The sequence below is a fragment of the Notolepis coatsorum genome (genome assembly GCF_963971535.1).
Source record: "Notolepis coatsorum genome assembly, chromosome: 15".
NCBI classification, from domain to species: Eukaryota; Metazoa; Chordata; class Actinopteri; order Aulopiformes; family Paralepididae; genus Notolepis; species Notolepis coatsorum.
Genome location: NC_140179.1, coordinates 98,909,737 through 98,927,236, shown reverse-complemented (window position 1 = coordinate 98,927,236; position 17,500 = coordinate 98,909,737). Strand labels below are relative to the sequence as shown.

At 46.1% G+C, this 17,500-nt stretch overlaps 1 protein-coding gene across 1 annotated transcript in view; it reads right to left on the bottom strand.

Moving 5' to 3' along the window:
* dock4b (dedicator of cytokinesis 4b) overlaps window positions 1-17,500 on the bottom strand; it is a gene marked incomplete at its 3' end in the record, with an annotated part of 397,129 nt that overhangs the window by 159,760 nt on the left and 219,869 nt on the right. The window contains 4 exon segments of the mRNA XM_084331105.1: window positions 5,132-5,232; window positions 8,539-8,622; window positions 11,156-11,253; window positions 12,897-13,053. Coding sequence (XP_084187231.1) covers window positions 5,132-5,232; window positions 8,539-8,622; window positions 11,156-11,253; window positions 12,897-13,053 — 440 coding nt within the window.

Genomic DNA, 17,500 nt, shown 5'->3' with positions numbered 1-17,500 from the left:
AGCCAGTTAGAGAGCCAGTTAGAGAGCCAGTTAGAGAGCCAGTTAGAGAGCCAGTCAGAGAGCCAGTTAGAGAGCCAGTCAGACAGACAGTCAGAGAGCCAGTCAGAGAGCCAGTCAGAGAGCCAGTTAGAGAGCCAGTCAGAGAGCCAGTCAGAGAGCCAGTTAGAGAGCCAGTCAGAGAGCCAGTTAGAGAGCCAGTTAGAGAGCCAGTCAGAGAGCCAGTTAGAGAGCCAGTCAGAGAGCCAGTTAGAGAGCCAGTTAGAGAGCCAGTTAGAGAGCCAGTCAGAGAGCCAGTCAGAGAGCCAGTTAGAGAGCCAGTCAGAGAGCCAGTTAGAGAGCCAGTTAGAGAGCCAGTTAGAGAGCCAGTCAGAGAGCCAGTCAGAGAGCCAGTCAGAGAGCCAGTTAGAGAGCCAGTCAGAGAGCCAGTCAGAGAGCCAGTCAGAGAGCCAGTCAGAGAGCCAGTCAGAGAGCCAGTTAGAGAGCCAGTCAGAGAGCCAGTTAGAGAGCCAGTTAGAGAGCCAGTCAGAGAGCCAGTCAGAGAGCCAGTCAGAGAGCCAGTTAGAGAGCCAGTCAGAGAGCCAGTCAGAGAGCCAGTTAGAGAGCCAGTTAGAGAGCCAGTCAGAGAGCCAGTCAGAGAGCCAGTCAGAGAGCCAGTTAGAGAGCCAGTTAGAGAGCCAGTCAGAGAGCCAGTTAGAGAGCCAGTTAGAGAGCCAGTCAGAGAGCCAGTCAGAGAGCCAGTCAGAGAGCCAGTCAGAGAGCCAGTTAGAGAGCCAGTTAGAGAGCCAGTCAGAGAGCCAGTCAGAGAGCCAGTTAGAGAGCCAGTTAGAGAGCCAGTCAGAGAGCCAGTTAGAGAGCCAGTTAGAGAGCCAGTCAGAGAGCCAGTTAGAGAGCCAGTCAGAGAGCCAGTTAGAGAGCCAGTTAGAGAGCCAGTCAGAGAGCCAGTCAGAGAGCCAGTCAGAGAGCCAGTTAGAGAGCCAGTTAGAGAGCCAGTTAGAGAGCCAGTTAGAGAGCCAGTCAGAGAGCCAGTTAGAGAGCCAGTTAGAGAGCCAGTTAGAGAGCCAGTCAGAGAGCCAGTTAGAGAGCCAGTTAGAGAGCCAGTTAGAGAGCCAGTTAGAGAGCCAGTTAGAGAGCCAGTTAGAGAGCCAGTTAGAGAGCCAGTTAGAGAGCCAGTTAGAGAGCCAGTCAGAGAGCCAGTCAGAGAGCCAGTTAGAGAGCCAGTTAGAGAGCCAGTTAGAGAGCCAGTTAGAGAGCCAGTCAGAGAGCCAGTTAGAGAGCCAGTTAGAGAGCCAGTTAGAGAGCCAGTTAGAGAGCCAGTCAGAGAGCCAGTTAGAGAGCCAGTCAGAGAGCCAGTTAGAGAGCCAGTTAGAGAGCCAGTTAGAGAGCCAGTCAGAGAGCCAGTCAGAGAGCCAGTTAGAGAGCCAGTTAGAGAGCCAGTTAGAGAGCCAGTTAGAGAGCCAGTTAGAGAGCCAGTTAGAGAGCCAGTTAGAGAGCCAGTCAGAGAGCCAGTTAGAGAGCCAGTTAGAGAGCCAGTTAGAGAGCCAGTCAGAGAGCCAGTCAGAGAGCCAGTTAGAGAGCCAGTTAGAGAGCCAGTCAGAGAGCCAGTCAGAGAGCCAGTCAGAGAGCCAGTCAGAGAGCCAGTCAGAGAGCCAGTTAGAGAGCCAGTTAGAGAGCCAGTTAGAGAGCCAGTTAGAGAGCCAGTTAGAGAGCCAGTCAGAGAGCCAGTCAGAGAGAGAGCCAGTCAGAGAGCCAGTCAGAGAGAGAGCCAGTTAGAGAGCCAGTCAGAGAGCCAGTCAGAGAGAGAGCCAGTCAGAGAGCCAGTCAGAGAGCCAGTCAGAGAGCCAGTTAGAGAGCCAGTTAGAGAGCCAGTCAGAGAGCCAGTTAGAGAGCCAGTCAGAGAGCCAGTTAGAGAGCCAGTTAGAGAGCCAGTTAGAGAGCCAGTTAGAGAGCCAGTCAGAGAGCCAGTTAGAGAGAGAGCCAGTTAGAGAGCCAGTCAGAGAGCCAGTTAGAGAGCCAGTTAGAGAGCCAGTTAGAGAGAGAGCCAGTTAGAGAGCCAGTCAGAGAGCCAGTTAGAGAGCCAGTCAGACAGCCAGTCAGAGAGCCAGTTAGACAGCCAGTCAGAGAGCCAGTTAGAGAGCCAGTTAGAGAGCCAGTCAGAGAGCCAGTCAGACAGCCAGTCAGAGAGCCAGTTAGAGAGCCAGTTAGAGAGCCAGTCAGAGAGCCAGTCAGAGAGCCAGTTAGAGAGCCAGTTAGAGAGCCAGTCAGAGAGCCAGTCAGAGAGCCAGTTAGAGAGCCAGTTAGAGAGCCAGTCAGAGAGCCAGTCAGACAGCCAGTCAGAGAGCCAGTTAGAGAGCCAGTCAGACAGCCAGTCAGAGAGCCAGTTAGAGAGCCAGTTAGAGAGCCAGTCAGAGAGCCAGTCAGACAGCCAGTCAGAGAGCCAGTTAGAGAGCCAGTCAGACAGCCAGTCAGAGAGCCAGTTAGAGAGCCAGTCAGAGAGCCAGTCAGAGAGCCAGTTAGAGAGCCAGTTAGAGAGCCAGTTAGAGAGCCAGTTAGAGAGCCAGTTAGAGAGCCAGTTAGAGAGCCAGTCAGAGAGCCAGTCAGAGAGCCAGTCAGAGAGCCAGTCAGAGAGCCAGTCAGAGAGCCAGTTAGAGAGCCAGTCAGACAGCCAGTCAGAGAGCCAGTTAGAGAGCCAGTCAGAGAGCCAGTTAGAGAGCCAGTCAGAGAGCCAGTTAGAGAGCCAGTCAGAGAGCCAGTCAGAGAGCCAGTTAGAGAGCCAGTTAGAGAGCCAGTCAGAGAGCCAGTTAGAGAGAGAGCCAGTTAGAGAGCCAGTCAGAGAGCCAGTTAGAGAGCCAGTTAGAGAGCCAGTTAGAGAGAGAGCCAGTTAGAGAGCCAGTCAGAGAGCCAGTTAGAGAGAGAGCCAGTTAGAGAGCCAGTCAGAGAGCCAGTTAGAGAGCCAGTCAGACAGCCAGTCAGAGAGCCAGTTAGAGAGCCAGTCAGAGAGCCAGTCAGAGAGCCAGTCAGAGAGCCAGTCAGAGAGCCAGTTAGAGAGCCAGTTAGAGAGCCAGTCAGAGAGCCAGTCAGAGAGCCAGTTAGAGAGCCAGTTAGAGAGCCAGTCAGAGAGCCAGTCAGAGAGCCAGTCAGAGAGCCAGTTAGAGAGCCAGTCAGAGAGCCAGTCAGAGAGCCAGTTAGAGAGCCAGTTAGAGAGCCAGTCAGAGAGCCAGTTAGAGAGCCAGTTAGAGAGCCAGTCAGAGAGCCAGTCAGAGAGCCAGTTAGAGAGCCAGTCAGAGAGCCAGTCAGAGAGCCAGTCAGAGAGCCAGTCAGAGAGCCAGTTAGAGAGCCAGTTAGAGAGCCAGTCAGAGAGCCAGTTAGAGAGCCAGTTAGAGAGCCAGTTAGAGAGCCAGTTAGAGAGCCAGTTAGAGAGCCAGTCAGAGAGCCAGTCAGAGAGCCAGTCAGAGAGCCAGTCAGAGAGCCAGTCAGAGAGCCAGTCAGAGAGCCAGTTAGAGAGCCAGTTAGAGAGCCAGTTAGAGAGCCAGTCAGAGAGCCAGTCAGAGAGCCAGTCAGAGAGCCAGTCAGAGAGCCAGTTAGAGAGCCAGTTAGAGAGCCAGTTAGAGAGCCAGTCAGAGAGCCAGTTAGAGAGCCAGTTAGAGAGCCAGTTAGAGAGCCAGTTAGAGAGCCAGTCAGAGAGCCAGTTAGAGAGCCAGTTAGAGAGCCAGTTAGAGAGCCAGTCAGAGAGCCAGTCAGAGAGCCAGTCAGAGAGCCAGTCAGAGAGCCAGTCAGAGAGCCAGTTAGAGAGCCAGTTAGAGAGCCAGTTAGAGAGCCAGTCAGAGAGCCAGTTAGAGAGCCAGTCAGAGAGCCAGTCAGAGAGCCAGTCAGAGAGCCAGTCAGAGAGCCAGTTAGAGAGCCAGTCAGAGAGCCAGTTAGAGAGCCAGTCAGAGAGCCAGTTAGAGAGCCAGTCAGAGAGCCAGTTAGAGAGCCAGTTAGAGAGCCAGTTAGAGAGCCAGTCAGAGAGCCAGTCAGAGAGCCAGTTAGAGAGCCAGTCAGAGAGCCAGTCAGAGAGCCAGTCAGAGAGCCAGTTAGAGAGCCAGTTAGAGAGCCAGTCAGAGAGCCAGTTAGAGAGCCAGTTAGAGAGCCAGTCAGAGAGCCAGTTAGAGAGCCAGTTAGAGAGCCAGTTAGAGAGCCAGTTAGAGAGCCAGTTAGAGAGCCAGTCAGAGAGCCAGTCAGAGAGCCAGTCAGAGAGCCAGTCAGAGAGCCAGTTAGAGAGCCAGTTAGAGAGCCAGTTAGAGAGCCAGTCAGACAGCCAGTTAGAGAGCCAGTTAGAGAGCCAGTCAGACAGCCAGTCAGACAGCCAGTCAGAGAGCCAGTCAGAGAGCCAGTCAGAGAGCCAGTTAGAGAGCCAGTCAGAGAGCCAGTCAGAGAGCCAGTCAGAGAGCCAGTCAGAGAGCCAGTCAGAGAGCCAGTTAGAGAGCCAGTTAGAGAGCCAGTCAGAGAGCCAGTCAGAGAGCCAGTCAGAGAGCCAGTCAGAGAGCCAGTCAGAGAGCCAGTTAGAGAGCCAGTCAGAGAGCTAGTCAGTCAGACAGCATATTTCATATTAAATCGGGTCATTATTTCACAAGCCGCCAATCAATAAAGTAAATACGGTATTTCTTAAGCCAGGATTGTGATTTGTAGCTCTGTGTGGGCCTGGGGCTTGTGACAATATATTAAACGATGTGCCTTTGGGTGCAACGCTGTCCTAGACTCCCAACATTTGTAACAGACACATGTTGGCATCATTGTGACCCGCTGCAACAGTAAAGGGCTTCGACTTGTTGCAAACCGTGTTATTATAATGTCTAGCCTTTAGCAACAATTATTCTTGCCAGGTACAATTTAAATGAAAGAGAGGTTAAAGACTCAATTGAGCCTATATGTATGCATAGAACTGCTGAGCATGTAACACATATATCCGAGTTTGGTCATTTTGTGCTAATTTCATGTCCTGGCATGAAGCTTCATTTTTGATGGGAAGTGGGGACATTCTGTCAAGATACTAGTAGGCACATACTCCAGTAACATTGATGTATTAAGGGTGAAACATATAACTATACTATATACAGCACATACACAAGAAAATGTACTTAAAACCGTGCCATACCTGTAGGACAGCGCTCCGGCGAAGTGGCTCTCGATGTACGTGTCCATGACGGGTTTGAAGTGTTGGAACTTGCTATCCTGGAGGAGGTTGATGATGTGGACCTGGGAGGTCAACGATATAATGGGTAAAGTCAAGCGGTGTTTCACCTCTAAAACGACATACGACTACAGTAAAACAACACGAGTCCAGTGACTCTTCAAACACGGCGTGCATGATGCTGTATTGGCGGTAGGGCTGACCCCTATTAGTCGATTAGTCAACTAATCGGTCGAAAGGAGCCGTAGTTGACTACCCAACCTCTTAGTCCAATATATATTAAAAAAAAAATTATAATTATAATATATATATATATTTTTATCATTCTTTCCAAAAGAAAAGAAGCCTAGAAGCGTGGCTAACGGTAATGGCACGCATACCAGAGGCTAACTGCCTACGAAAACAGGCACAGAGGCACTGAAAGAGGATTTCACCATCTAATGAACACACTAGACTAGACAAATATCAAGATGTATCCATCAGTGGACCAATTGCATGCTTTTGCAGAGGACAAGAAGCCTTCAGTCGACTCCTTCAGACATTAAGCACCCCCCACAGCCCAAATGGAATAAAAAAATTATAATAATATTTAACAATTATTTTTGTATTATACTTTTTTTTATTTTACATTTTTTTTGTTGTCGACCAATAGTCGACTAATGGCAAATGTTGGCCAATCATAGTCGACCATCCAAATCCTTAGTCGGGGACAGCCCTAATTTTGGCGGGAGCACTGATCCCGTCACAGTGGTTTGATACGCGGCTGCTTATCGTGAGAAACACCATAGATATATATATAAAGACTAGATGGCGCAAGGTGGAGTCTCCCGCGTAGTTCACCGGCGGCCATCTTGCTACAGTTAACTACTGCTTTAACTCTTTCAACTGCCGCATTACCAAACGGTTAACCCTTTCACTGTGACAATACACATAAGGTTAACCCTTCCACTGCCACACTACAGAAGGTTAACCCTTTACTATCTCACTACCGACGGTAACCGTAGTGTGGCAGTGCAAAATACTCGACTGGGTGTGCTTCCCTGTAGCAAGATGGCCGCCATGTGGCAACGTCGGTCTCCGTTGGCCAGCAGCGCGGGTGAGTCATCTGGTCTTTATATATGTCTATGTGAAACACAGTCTCCATGCCTATAAGAATATACAGCGGCACAAATATTCACTTTGATCAGTTAGATCAGGGAGAAACAAGTGACTATAATGTTTTTCGTCAAACTAAGGATTTTTTGTATCCTTCATCAGCCGGTTGTTTGTACCTGATCATTAAAATCGTGGGTAAAATCAGAGTGAATCTTCGTGCTCCGGTATATCGATACTTGGCGTCCCTGTATCGATACAGTATCGCCACGCAAGGTATCGCGATACTACTACGTATCGATTTCCCCCCCCACCCCTACTAGTGACCAGACATCCTGAATCACATGCGCCACAGGGAGTATAATATCATGTCCCCAGAACGTCTTATTTCATAATACAACGTTTCCGAATGGAATTTTGGATTAAACCAAGTTGTATGTAGTGATGAACAGCTATACGCACACTTTGCTTGCTAGCGTTAGATAGCAGTGTTGATAAGAAGGAGTCATATGCCAACAAAGATGTTGTTTCAAAAAGTGTATTCACAAAATGTACACATTTATTTAATTACATCGCAAATTGCAGCCTTTTTTGCGGTTATATAATTGCACAGGCTGACATCGCGATTGCATTACCAACTAGAAATAAACGTGGCATCTAAGGACAACAAATCAACAGGTCCAGTCGCTGGATTGATCATGAGGACGAGGGGAAAGGACGTTTGACGGGTTCAACACTTCACCGGTTCTTTTTGCAATCGATAACGCTAAGCTGAGATGGGAGTGTGTGTCGGTGTGTCTCCATCCACACCCATGTGTGCATGTGTGTGTGTGTGTGTGTATGTGTGTGTGTGTGTGTGTCTGTGTGTGTGTGTGTGTGTGCGTGTGTGTGTGTGTGAGTGTATGTGTCTCCATCCATACAAGTGTGTGTGTGTGTGTGTGTGTCTGTGTGTGTGTGTGTGTGTGCATGTGTGTGTGTGTGTGTGTGTGTGAGTGTATGTGTCTCCATCCATACAAGTGTGTGTGTGTGTGAGTGTATGTGTCTCCATCCATACAAGTGTGTGTGTGTGAGTGTATGTGTCTCCATCCATACAAGTGTGTGTGTGTGAGTGTATGTGTCTCCATCCATACAAGTGTGTGTGTGTGTGTGTGTGTGTGTGTGTGTGTGTGTGTGTGTGTGTGTGTGTGTGTGTGTGTGTGTGTGTGTGTGTGTGTGTGTGTGTGTGTGTGTGTGTGTGTGTGTGTGTGTGTGTGTGTGTGTGTGTGTGTGATTGATCACTGGCCTGTATCAGTGCAGTGCAGCATGACTAGCCTGAGATTGGTTCACCAAGCAATCCATTCACTCAAATCCCAAGTGTGTGTGCGTGCGTGTGTGTGGTGTGTGTGTGTGTCTGTGTGTGTGTGTGTGTGTGTGTGTGTGCATGCTATGGATCTATCAAGTGTGTGTGTGTGTGCTATGGATCTATGGCTGCTGCCACTATACTCTTTATATGACAAAAGGAGGAAAGAGAGATAAACTGAGCACACACACACATACTATACACACACATACTATACACACACACACACACACATTTACATTTTACATTTACATGTTGTCATTTAGTTGACGCTTTTTGTTTTGTACAACAAGCAGCAGGAAGGATACAAGTTCAACTCTATCAGCTGAGTAACAATGTCCATCAAAGTGTTGAGTGCTACAGTGTAGGTTAGTATATTAGGACAAGTGCATGACAATAAGGTTAGTTAGGGTTAGTTTTTTTATTTTATTATTATTATTATTATTATTATTATTATTATTATTATTATTATTATTATTATTATTATTATTATTATTATTATTATTATTATTATTATTATTATTATTATTATTATTATTATTATTATTATTATTATTATTATTATTATTATTATTATTATTATTATTATTATTATTATTATTATTATTATCATTTATTTCGTCATTTCAGATAATGATTGAAGAAGTGCGTCTTTAGTCAACACACACACACACACACACACACACACACACACACACACACACACACACACACACACACACACACACACACACACACACACACACACACACACACACACACACACACACACACACACACACACACATACGCGCGCGCACACTTCAGATTACCTGTCAGGGCTGGGAAACACAGGATGTATGGAAAACACACAAACAGCATACACAGAAAAAACAAACAAATAAATAGGAAACACATGTTATTCAGGAGAAATAGGTTGCGATCATCAGGACCAACTTACCAGCGAGTCGAACACCTTGAGTCCGTATCTCTGAGAGCTCTCGTCCAGGATACCAAACAACGTGTCCAGGGTGTCCTGGAGGAACTGTGGGCACGGGGCGAGGGGGTGACGGGGTGGGGGGGCGAGGGGGTGATGGGGTGATGGGGTGGCGGGGCGAGGGGGTGGCGGGGTGGGGGGGCGAGGGGGTGGCGCGGTGGGGGGGTGAGGGGGTGATGGGGTGGGGGGGTGACGGGGTGACGGGGTGGGGGGGTGACAGGGACGGCGGGTAAAAACCAGTTATTCATAAATTAAATGAATAAAATAAATTCATAAATAAAAATTATATGTGAAGTTATTCATTCAATCTGTATCTTCAAACTTCACTGAGGGCAAGCCCTCGTTTCCAATGACGTGGAGCATAATACATAATAATAATAAATACAATAAATATACAATAAACAATACAATAAGTGTAATCATAATATGTTTGTGCAATCAATTAAAACAACGACAGATTATGGTGATGTAGGATTTAAACTGGCCCGAAGGAGAACAAAGTATTGAGTTTTAGAGTTTGTTGACGTTCCATGTGTCAGGAGCACAACAACTAATCGCCGGTTTTTCCCAAGTTCAGTATAAACTCCAGCAGGGCCCTCATTCATCAACGTGTTCTACGCACAGATCTGTGCTTACCCTGTGCGTACGATCATTTCTAAGCAAAGAGTGGGATTCATCAATTTCGATTTGAACTTGACTCCGTGCTTACATCTACGCACAGGTCAGACCAGGCGTACCTGGCGCCCAGTGGTAGAATATATTATTACAACAAGGAAATGAGCTTCTGTGCATAATAACACTGGCATGTTCTGTACGAACCGTAGTTCATTATAGTTCATTGTAAAATAGCAACAGTAGTGTAATTATGGTCAAAACCCTATAAATAGCATTTGGAATAATAGATCTTTCTCTCAGAATGAATGCAGCATGGTTTATATAGCGTTATCGGAATATACGGGGTGTAGGCTACTGACTGACTGCGCTCCGCGTAGCTTGATTGATTGATTGATTGAAAAGTTTATTAACAGATTGCAGAATGGGTACAGTACAGTACAGCTCAGTACATACAATTGTTAATTGGGGATGCAGACCAACTTTCGTCTTGTTTACATCAGGGTCCCCCATCTTCAATTCATCATAAATCATAAAGCTCAACTCGTTATTATTTTGCGCAGACCTCAGAAACACGGGAACGTTTTGATTATATTTAAAAGGCTTTACGTTAAACGAAACAAGTGGAATTTCAAAGCTGTAAGCAGAATACAAGTCATATGAATATAGTGTTCTTCCCCCTTTTTACTGTATAAGAAAGAATAGAAAACGCATTGCAATGACACCAGATAGTGGACAGACTATGTATATGATGGGATTCAAGTTCGCGTTTTTGTTGATCATAGGCATGCTGTCAGAGTATGATATCAGAACATTTGTCGTCACAGATCATGTCCTAATAGAACATAGGCTATGGCATGGATCGTGATATTGTGTGGACTGTTATTATTACTGTCTGTACCGGTACCACCCATTGTGACAACAGCCTTTGTGAGTCCCGCACACAAACATGATGGAATTCAAGTTCATGTATTGAAAGGCAGGCTACATCATACATGCAGTGAGATTCATTGCTACCCAATACTGACATCAAAATAGATTGTAGTATGCCTCTAGAAATCATATGCAGCAGGTAGAAAATTTACGGGAGATCCATCGCGATTTGGAATCAAATTGAGGAGAACTTTAATCCCTGGGTATTAATCAAACAACACGGGAAAAGGCAGTCATATTCCAGCGCGGTCTTTATTAGCCGACAACAAAATAGATGCCTCTAAAAATCATATAGCCAATCGAACACAACTAATAAAGGCATTCATATTACAGCACGGTTATAATGACACACAACCAACGCCAAACAGTGGTCAACGAACGGTCTTTATTAGTATTTTGAGCTGTCCAGGCAGAATTGCAGCAATGGTCTTAGGGAGCCGTTGATATCTGACATCACCGTTTACAAATCCGCCTTTTATTTATCCCATAATACGCGATAGTGTCTTCTTGGTTCGACAGCAGTGAATTCTCCGTGGAGTTTCTCAGAGTTCCGCTCGGGTCAGTCCATTATTTCACATCCCATGGGGGGTGTTTCCTCACTTTCATGACCATATATGGATAATCATGCACAAGCATTGACGGTAGAACAAAGTTCTACGGAGGAGCATAGAGCCTGTGTACGCACAGTGTGATGAATCCCGACTTCCCTGTGCGTACACTAGTTCTACATTCCGTGCTTACGTGTGGAAATAGGTCATGTTCTACGCACAAATTGATGAATGAGGGCCCAGGTGCTTTGAGTCTGAGTCAACCGTTGGAACGTGTACCATATGGTCCAGATGTCCACTCCAATAGAGAGAGACGTGGGATAAATTGGGCAATCTCCAATTATGGCTTCATAGAGAAACAGATGCCAATGCAAACAGAGCCTCTCTGCAAGGGAGGACCATCCAACTGTACTGTACAGGTCATAATGGTGAGTACCAACTATCACCGGTGATCCAGTGGGAGGGCTGTGTGTGCACGTTCAACCTACCTTGACTATCTCAGAGCCATCAATCTCTTTTAGTTTGGAGAGACTGTCGTTGATGCGTTCCGGATGAGCTCGCCATTTCAAAAGGTCCAGCATATCACCTAGAGAGAGAGAGAGAGAGAGAGAGAGAGAGAGAGAGAGAGAGAGAGAGAGAGAGAGAGAGAGAGAGAGAGAGAGAGAGATAGACATACAGAGAGAAACAGGGTAAGGGAAAGAGAGGCAGAGACGACATGTAGACAAGTAGAGGGGGACAACGGTAAATAAAGATAAATATATAGCAAAAGATAGACAGAAAAAAGGATAGAGAAAAAGGGGGAGAGAGAGAGGGATAGAGAATGAGTGTGAAACAGAAACAGAGTAGCTTAAAAATAAATAAAATAAATAAAAACACACAAACTAGCTAATGGCAAAATAAACAATCACAATAAATGTCCATTTTATGCCCGAAATACACAAACAAGCAGTGACATTTTCAAGTGCACAATGGCGGATGCATCAGATAAAAAAGTAATTCTCCCTGAGCCCAGAGTCCCCAGACAACACCATGAATAAAACATCAGCGACGAGGAGAAGAAAGGTCTGTTTGCCGCCTCTTAGGATTCTGCTCAAGCTGTGAGCTTGTTTAGTTTTTTGTCTCTCCCTCCATCTCTCCTTCACTCCATCGTGTGAGTGAGTGTGTGGGAGTGCATAAATCCCTCTCATATCCACCAAGCCACGGTCCCCTACTCCCTTGTATACATACATATATAAATATATAATCTTTCTTCTTTATCGAGTTTGTCGGGAGTTTGTTTATCACTTACTCTACTGTCAAATTACAAGAATTGTACTGTATGTAATGACTACTAGTTGTTGAGTGGGCACCAATAAACCCTTTACTCTTACCAGTGGGACAGCAGTATTTCACCTTAGAGAGTATGCGTGTAGTGTGTAGTGTGTGTGTGTGTGTGTGTGTGTGTGTGTGTGTGTGTGTGTGTGTGTGTGTGTGTGTGCGTGCGCGCGCGCGCGCGTGTGTGTAGTAGAGCCGTATACAGGGGTTATATTGTACTCTCTGAATATTCCTAGGTTTATTATTATACTCGGGTAAGTAACATTTATAAGCACACTAGGGCTAATGATATAGAAGCTAATGATTGTAAATGTATTTTAAACTCAAAAGGTCCTGAAGTGTAAAATGTATGAAAGAAGCAGTGGGATACCCTAACTGGGCAAGAGCCCAAATACCTTGCATTCTACTCTGTGACGTGATCACACTGTTCTGTTTGAGCTAGCTAGAATATAAGGGAAGGTACAGCAGTTATCGTGTGGATATTCACAGTTTAATACTTCTAGCCCGCCATTCCATGTGAACTTGGTAGAGAATTCTGAATACTTGTGGTTCAAAGAGCTCTTTCTAGTTTTACCGCTCTGCGAGTGCCCCTCCGGAGAAAGAAGACTGAAAATGCCTGATTTAACCAAGTACTCTTCCAAGCTTACCGCTCCATGTGAGTCTTATGAAAGTGAATACCGTCTCTATGCCGTTTCTGTGTCAGCTTTCTTTTTTCTTTTTTTGTAAGATTTTATTTATAGCATTTTCAGCTTTTTTTTTTTTTGTCAACGCAGGACCTTTTGGACATGCGGCACATGGCCACCGGGTCGGGGAATCGAACCCGGGGCGACCGCTTCGCGACTCAGTGGTGTGCTACTGGAGCGCCCCGCTGTGTCAGCCTTCTAAGAGAGAGAATACACAATATCCCGTCGTTACCGTTCTGCGTGAGCTTGGTGGAGCAGAGGAAGCTGGTTATCCAGAAAGACTCCTTGGTGATTTTCAGACTCTGGTTGTTGGCTGGCAGGTTGACCTTGGAGAAGGGCAGCTTGAGGTAGGCATGCAGGTTGAGGTTGAGGTTGGTATTCTCTTCACACTGCACACGGGGGAGGAGGGAAAAGGCACACCGGGTGAGTTAGCATGGTGCCACAGTGGTGAAAGGAGTGATGAGTAGAAAGGAAGTGAAAGGGGACTTTTGGGGGTGACAGCCTTGGTACAGTGTCCTCATCACAGACTGCTGGTGTGATGCCCAGTCTCTGACATGAAAACAAACTGGAAGCTAGGGCTGACCTCGACTAGTCGAATAGTCGACTAATCGATCGAAAGGAGCCATAGTCGACTGCCAACCCCTTAGTCGAATGCAATTTTTTTTAAAGATTATAATATATATATATTTTTTTTAAATCATTATTTCCAAAAGCAGAGAGGCCTAGAAGTGTGGCTAACGCTAATGGCGCACATACCAGCGAGGCTAACTGCCTAAGAAAACGGGCACAGAGGATTTCAGACACATATCAAGATGTATCCATCAGTGGAGCAATTGCATGCTTTCGCAGAGGACAAGAAGCCTTCAGTCGACTCCTTCAGACATTAAGCACACCCCACAGGCCAAATGGAATGATCCGCCCTAAACATTTTAAAATGTACAATTTTAAAATAGAAATTGTATATTGTTTTGCATTCGGGGGGGGGGTAGTCGACTATCGGCAAATTTCGGCCAATCAAAGTCGACTATACAAATCCTTAGTCAGGGACAGGCCTACTGGAAGCACATCACTCCGACTACAATAATAGTTAAAAAAAAACTATTCTGATGACAGCTTTTATTTATTATAATTTTTTTAATCCTCTTTTTTTCTCTGCCTGATTTTCTATGCTTTTCTCCCCATCCCAATTTAGTCATTTGGGCAGCAAGGACTATCATTGGGGAAGTGTAACGCGTGGGAGGTCACGCTGCCTTCACCACTTCCTGCCTTTCGCTGAGCAGGCGCCCAGACCTGACCTGTAGGCGTCGCTGTCCACAACGCCAGATTACCACCCCATCGACTTCCCTCCCCCTAACCCATCCAAACGAGTTAGTATGACGACCGGCCCAAGCCGCAGGGCAATGCTGACTCCGGGAGTCGAGACCACAGCCTCTTGCAATCTCCGCTACGCCACCCGACCGCCCCTTCTTCTGATGACAGCTTTTAACATGGAACTATTAATAACATATTATATCTTTTTTACTAGGAGGATGAATGATGGGCTTGCTTTTGCTTTTTTTTTTTTTTTTTTTTATTGTGGCTTTGGTGCCACCACACCACCGAGTTGGTTTGGAGCAGTACTGGGTCTCTTCTACTCTAGTTCTGATCCACAGGCTCAGTGGGCAGCAACACACACAGGCTCAGTGGGCAGCAACACACACAGGCTCAGCGGGCAGCAACACACACAGGCTCAGTGGGCAGCAACACACACAGGCTCAGTGGGCAGCAACACACACAGGCTCAGTGGGCAGCAACACACACAGGCTCAGCGGGCAGCAACACACACAGGCTCAGCGGGCAGCAACACACACAGGCTCAGCGGGCAGCAACACACACAGGCTCAGCGGGCAGCAACACACACAGGCTCAGTGGGCAGCAACACACACAGGCTCAGTGGGCAGCAACACACACAGGCTCAGTGGGCAGCAACACACACAGGCTCAGTGGGCAGCAACACACACAGGCTCAGTGGGCAGCAACACACACAGGCTCAGTGGGCAGCAACACACACAGGCTCAGTGGGCAGCAACACACACAGGCTCAGTGGGCAGCAACACACACAGGCTCAGTGGGCAGCAACACACACAGGCTCAGTGGGCAGCAACACACACAGGCTCAGTGGGCAGCAACACACACAGGCTCAGTGGGCAGCAACACACACAGGCTCAGCGGGCAGCAACACACACTTGCCATGAGCAAGGACACCATCCGTGAACATGCATACAGACCGGCTCCGAGGGATAGATATACTGTTTAGTGATGCACCGATGTAAAAAATTGTGGCCGATACCGATAACCGATATTAATATTGCTGTTCTGGCCGATACCGATATTTACCAATGTCGATAGCTCTGTATAGAAAACACTTTTTTATGATTTTATGATAATCAAATAAAGAGCTATTTTCCAAAACGCATAATTTTTTTTACCTTTGTAACTTATTTTCAGAAATGACTGATAATTAGAAACTATTTAAGGCAAAAAAAATATATATAGGTGCTATACAAATAAAGTTTATTATTATCAAGATATCCGATATCAAGATAGGGCCGATATGAGCCAATATTTAAAATAATATATATATATATTATCTTGATATCGGATATCTTGATAATAATAAACTTTATTTGTATAGCACCTTTCATCCAAGAATGTCAGCCCTACTTCACTGCAGTGATGTAGACACAAAATAGACATAGGCATAACAACATGAGCATAAAACTGGCATAATTATAGACAGGCATACAACGACCAGATACTTGATATTAAAACCTCCCAGGAAAATGTCTAATAGATTTCAGTTATTACAATCCATGAAAAATTATTTAAAAAAATCTATAAAAAAAATCTATAAAAAAAATATTGTAATAGATTTCTGTGTTAAAATGTCCAACCCACAAAGACCGTCATCTTGGAGGGAGTAACACAAATAGGCTTTCAAATGTCTGTGGTACGATCAGACATTGTGACATTCAAAACAAACAACATTCTGAGCATGTGAACTTGTGGTGGAGTGAGCGTGCGTGTGTGCGTGCCGTGCACAGCTGAGACAGCCTGCGCTCAGAGGCTTCCATATGGCCCATGCTGACTCCTTGGTGTCTATTTTGGGTCAGAGCGGACGAGAAAAAACGAGGCCATGCCACTTTCATTGAGCTTTTCTCCAGCTTCCATCTGGCACTGGATGAGAGGGGGCCGCTTCCCCTCATCAAGGGACACACAAGACGCGAGGCGAGGCTTCCCGCGCCGTCCTTGGATCAGGTAGCGGGGGTTTGTTGGGAGCAGATTTGGCGATGCGACAAGAACAGTACAGAGACGTAAAGGGGGAATGTGTGGCTCTTTGTAATATCGAATAGAGTAGCCAATGGCAAACAATAAAATTCTCAGTCGTTTATTTTTCAGTCTATCTGAACCTCTTCAATCCGTGTCACTTTAGCTTGAATTTAAAATGTACACGGTCAAAATTAGCACAGCAATGTCCATGACCTTACCTCACGAACAGGCAACGCCAGTACCTAAGCGTGCTTCTGTGCACTAAGCAATACAAGTATGCCCTTTGTTCCCAATATGCTCGGAAACTGGATGTTCCCTATATGAGAACTGAATTGGGAAAAAGGGCTTTTAAATATGCTGCTCCTTCATCCTGGAACAAGCTACAAGAGGACCTAAATTTGCCAGGACTGGTCACCCTTGGAGAATTTAAAACCATCTTAAAAACCTATGAATTCAGTTCCCTCGGACAGTGCAACTGTGTTTGATAACTTGCCTGAAATTGGATCTTGCTGTGAATGTTTTATCTGTATTTTAATTGTGATGTTCTTTTTTATGTTGAAACATTCTGCTGCCTTGCTTGGCCAGATCGCTCTTGAAAAAGCTATTTTTTAATTTTTTTTATTGATCTTTTCCCCCCTCCTTTTTTCCTCCAATTTTCTCCCATCCCAATGTTAGTCGTTATGCCAATTCCCAATCCCCTTCCTGGTCGCTGCGCACTTACCCCCCACAGTCGGTCTGGGAGAGTGGAGGCTACCACGTGCTTCCTCCGACACACGTCCAGCCAATCAACTGCTTCTTTTCACCTGGCAGCGCGGATTCTCACTGAGAGGGCGTAGCGTGTGGAAGGATCACAGTATCCCACTTAGATCCTATCCGCGCTTAGCAGGCGCCCCGACCGAACTGTAGGAGTCGCTGTTTACAACGACCCGGACCCACCCCGCCAGCTTCTCCCACCCTCTAATACTGCCAATTGTATTAGTGTGAACGGCCAGCCAAGCTGGTGACAACCCCGGAGCTGTGAGCTGGATTCGAACAGGCGAATCCAGCCGCTCCGGGGTTGGTGACGAACGCAATCTCCGTTACGCCACCTGACCGCCGACTTGAAAAAGCTATTTTAATCTCAATGATGCTTATCTGATTAAATAAATAATTTGATTGATTGATAGAGGGATGTATTATGCACTGCAAACGCGAACCGTAGTAGACCTAACTACGCAAACAGTGAAACTGAGAAAAATGGCTTTAAAGTTATTTGACGATCCAGTGATTTTGCAATTTTCTTATACCATTTCTTATACCATAAAACAGATATTGCGAAGTTCAATTTCACTTATAACTCAATTTTGAAAAGAAATGTTACTACGGTTAGCTTCTGCATGGGCAGTATTGTCTGGACGTCCTCTGCATGTACCTCCAATAAGCAGACAAAATGATGCATGTCCCTGCGACACCATCTGTATGAGGTATAGGGCCATGTTTAGACGGAAACGCTCGCGGGTGAAACCGGCAAAATCTTTTTTCGGATGT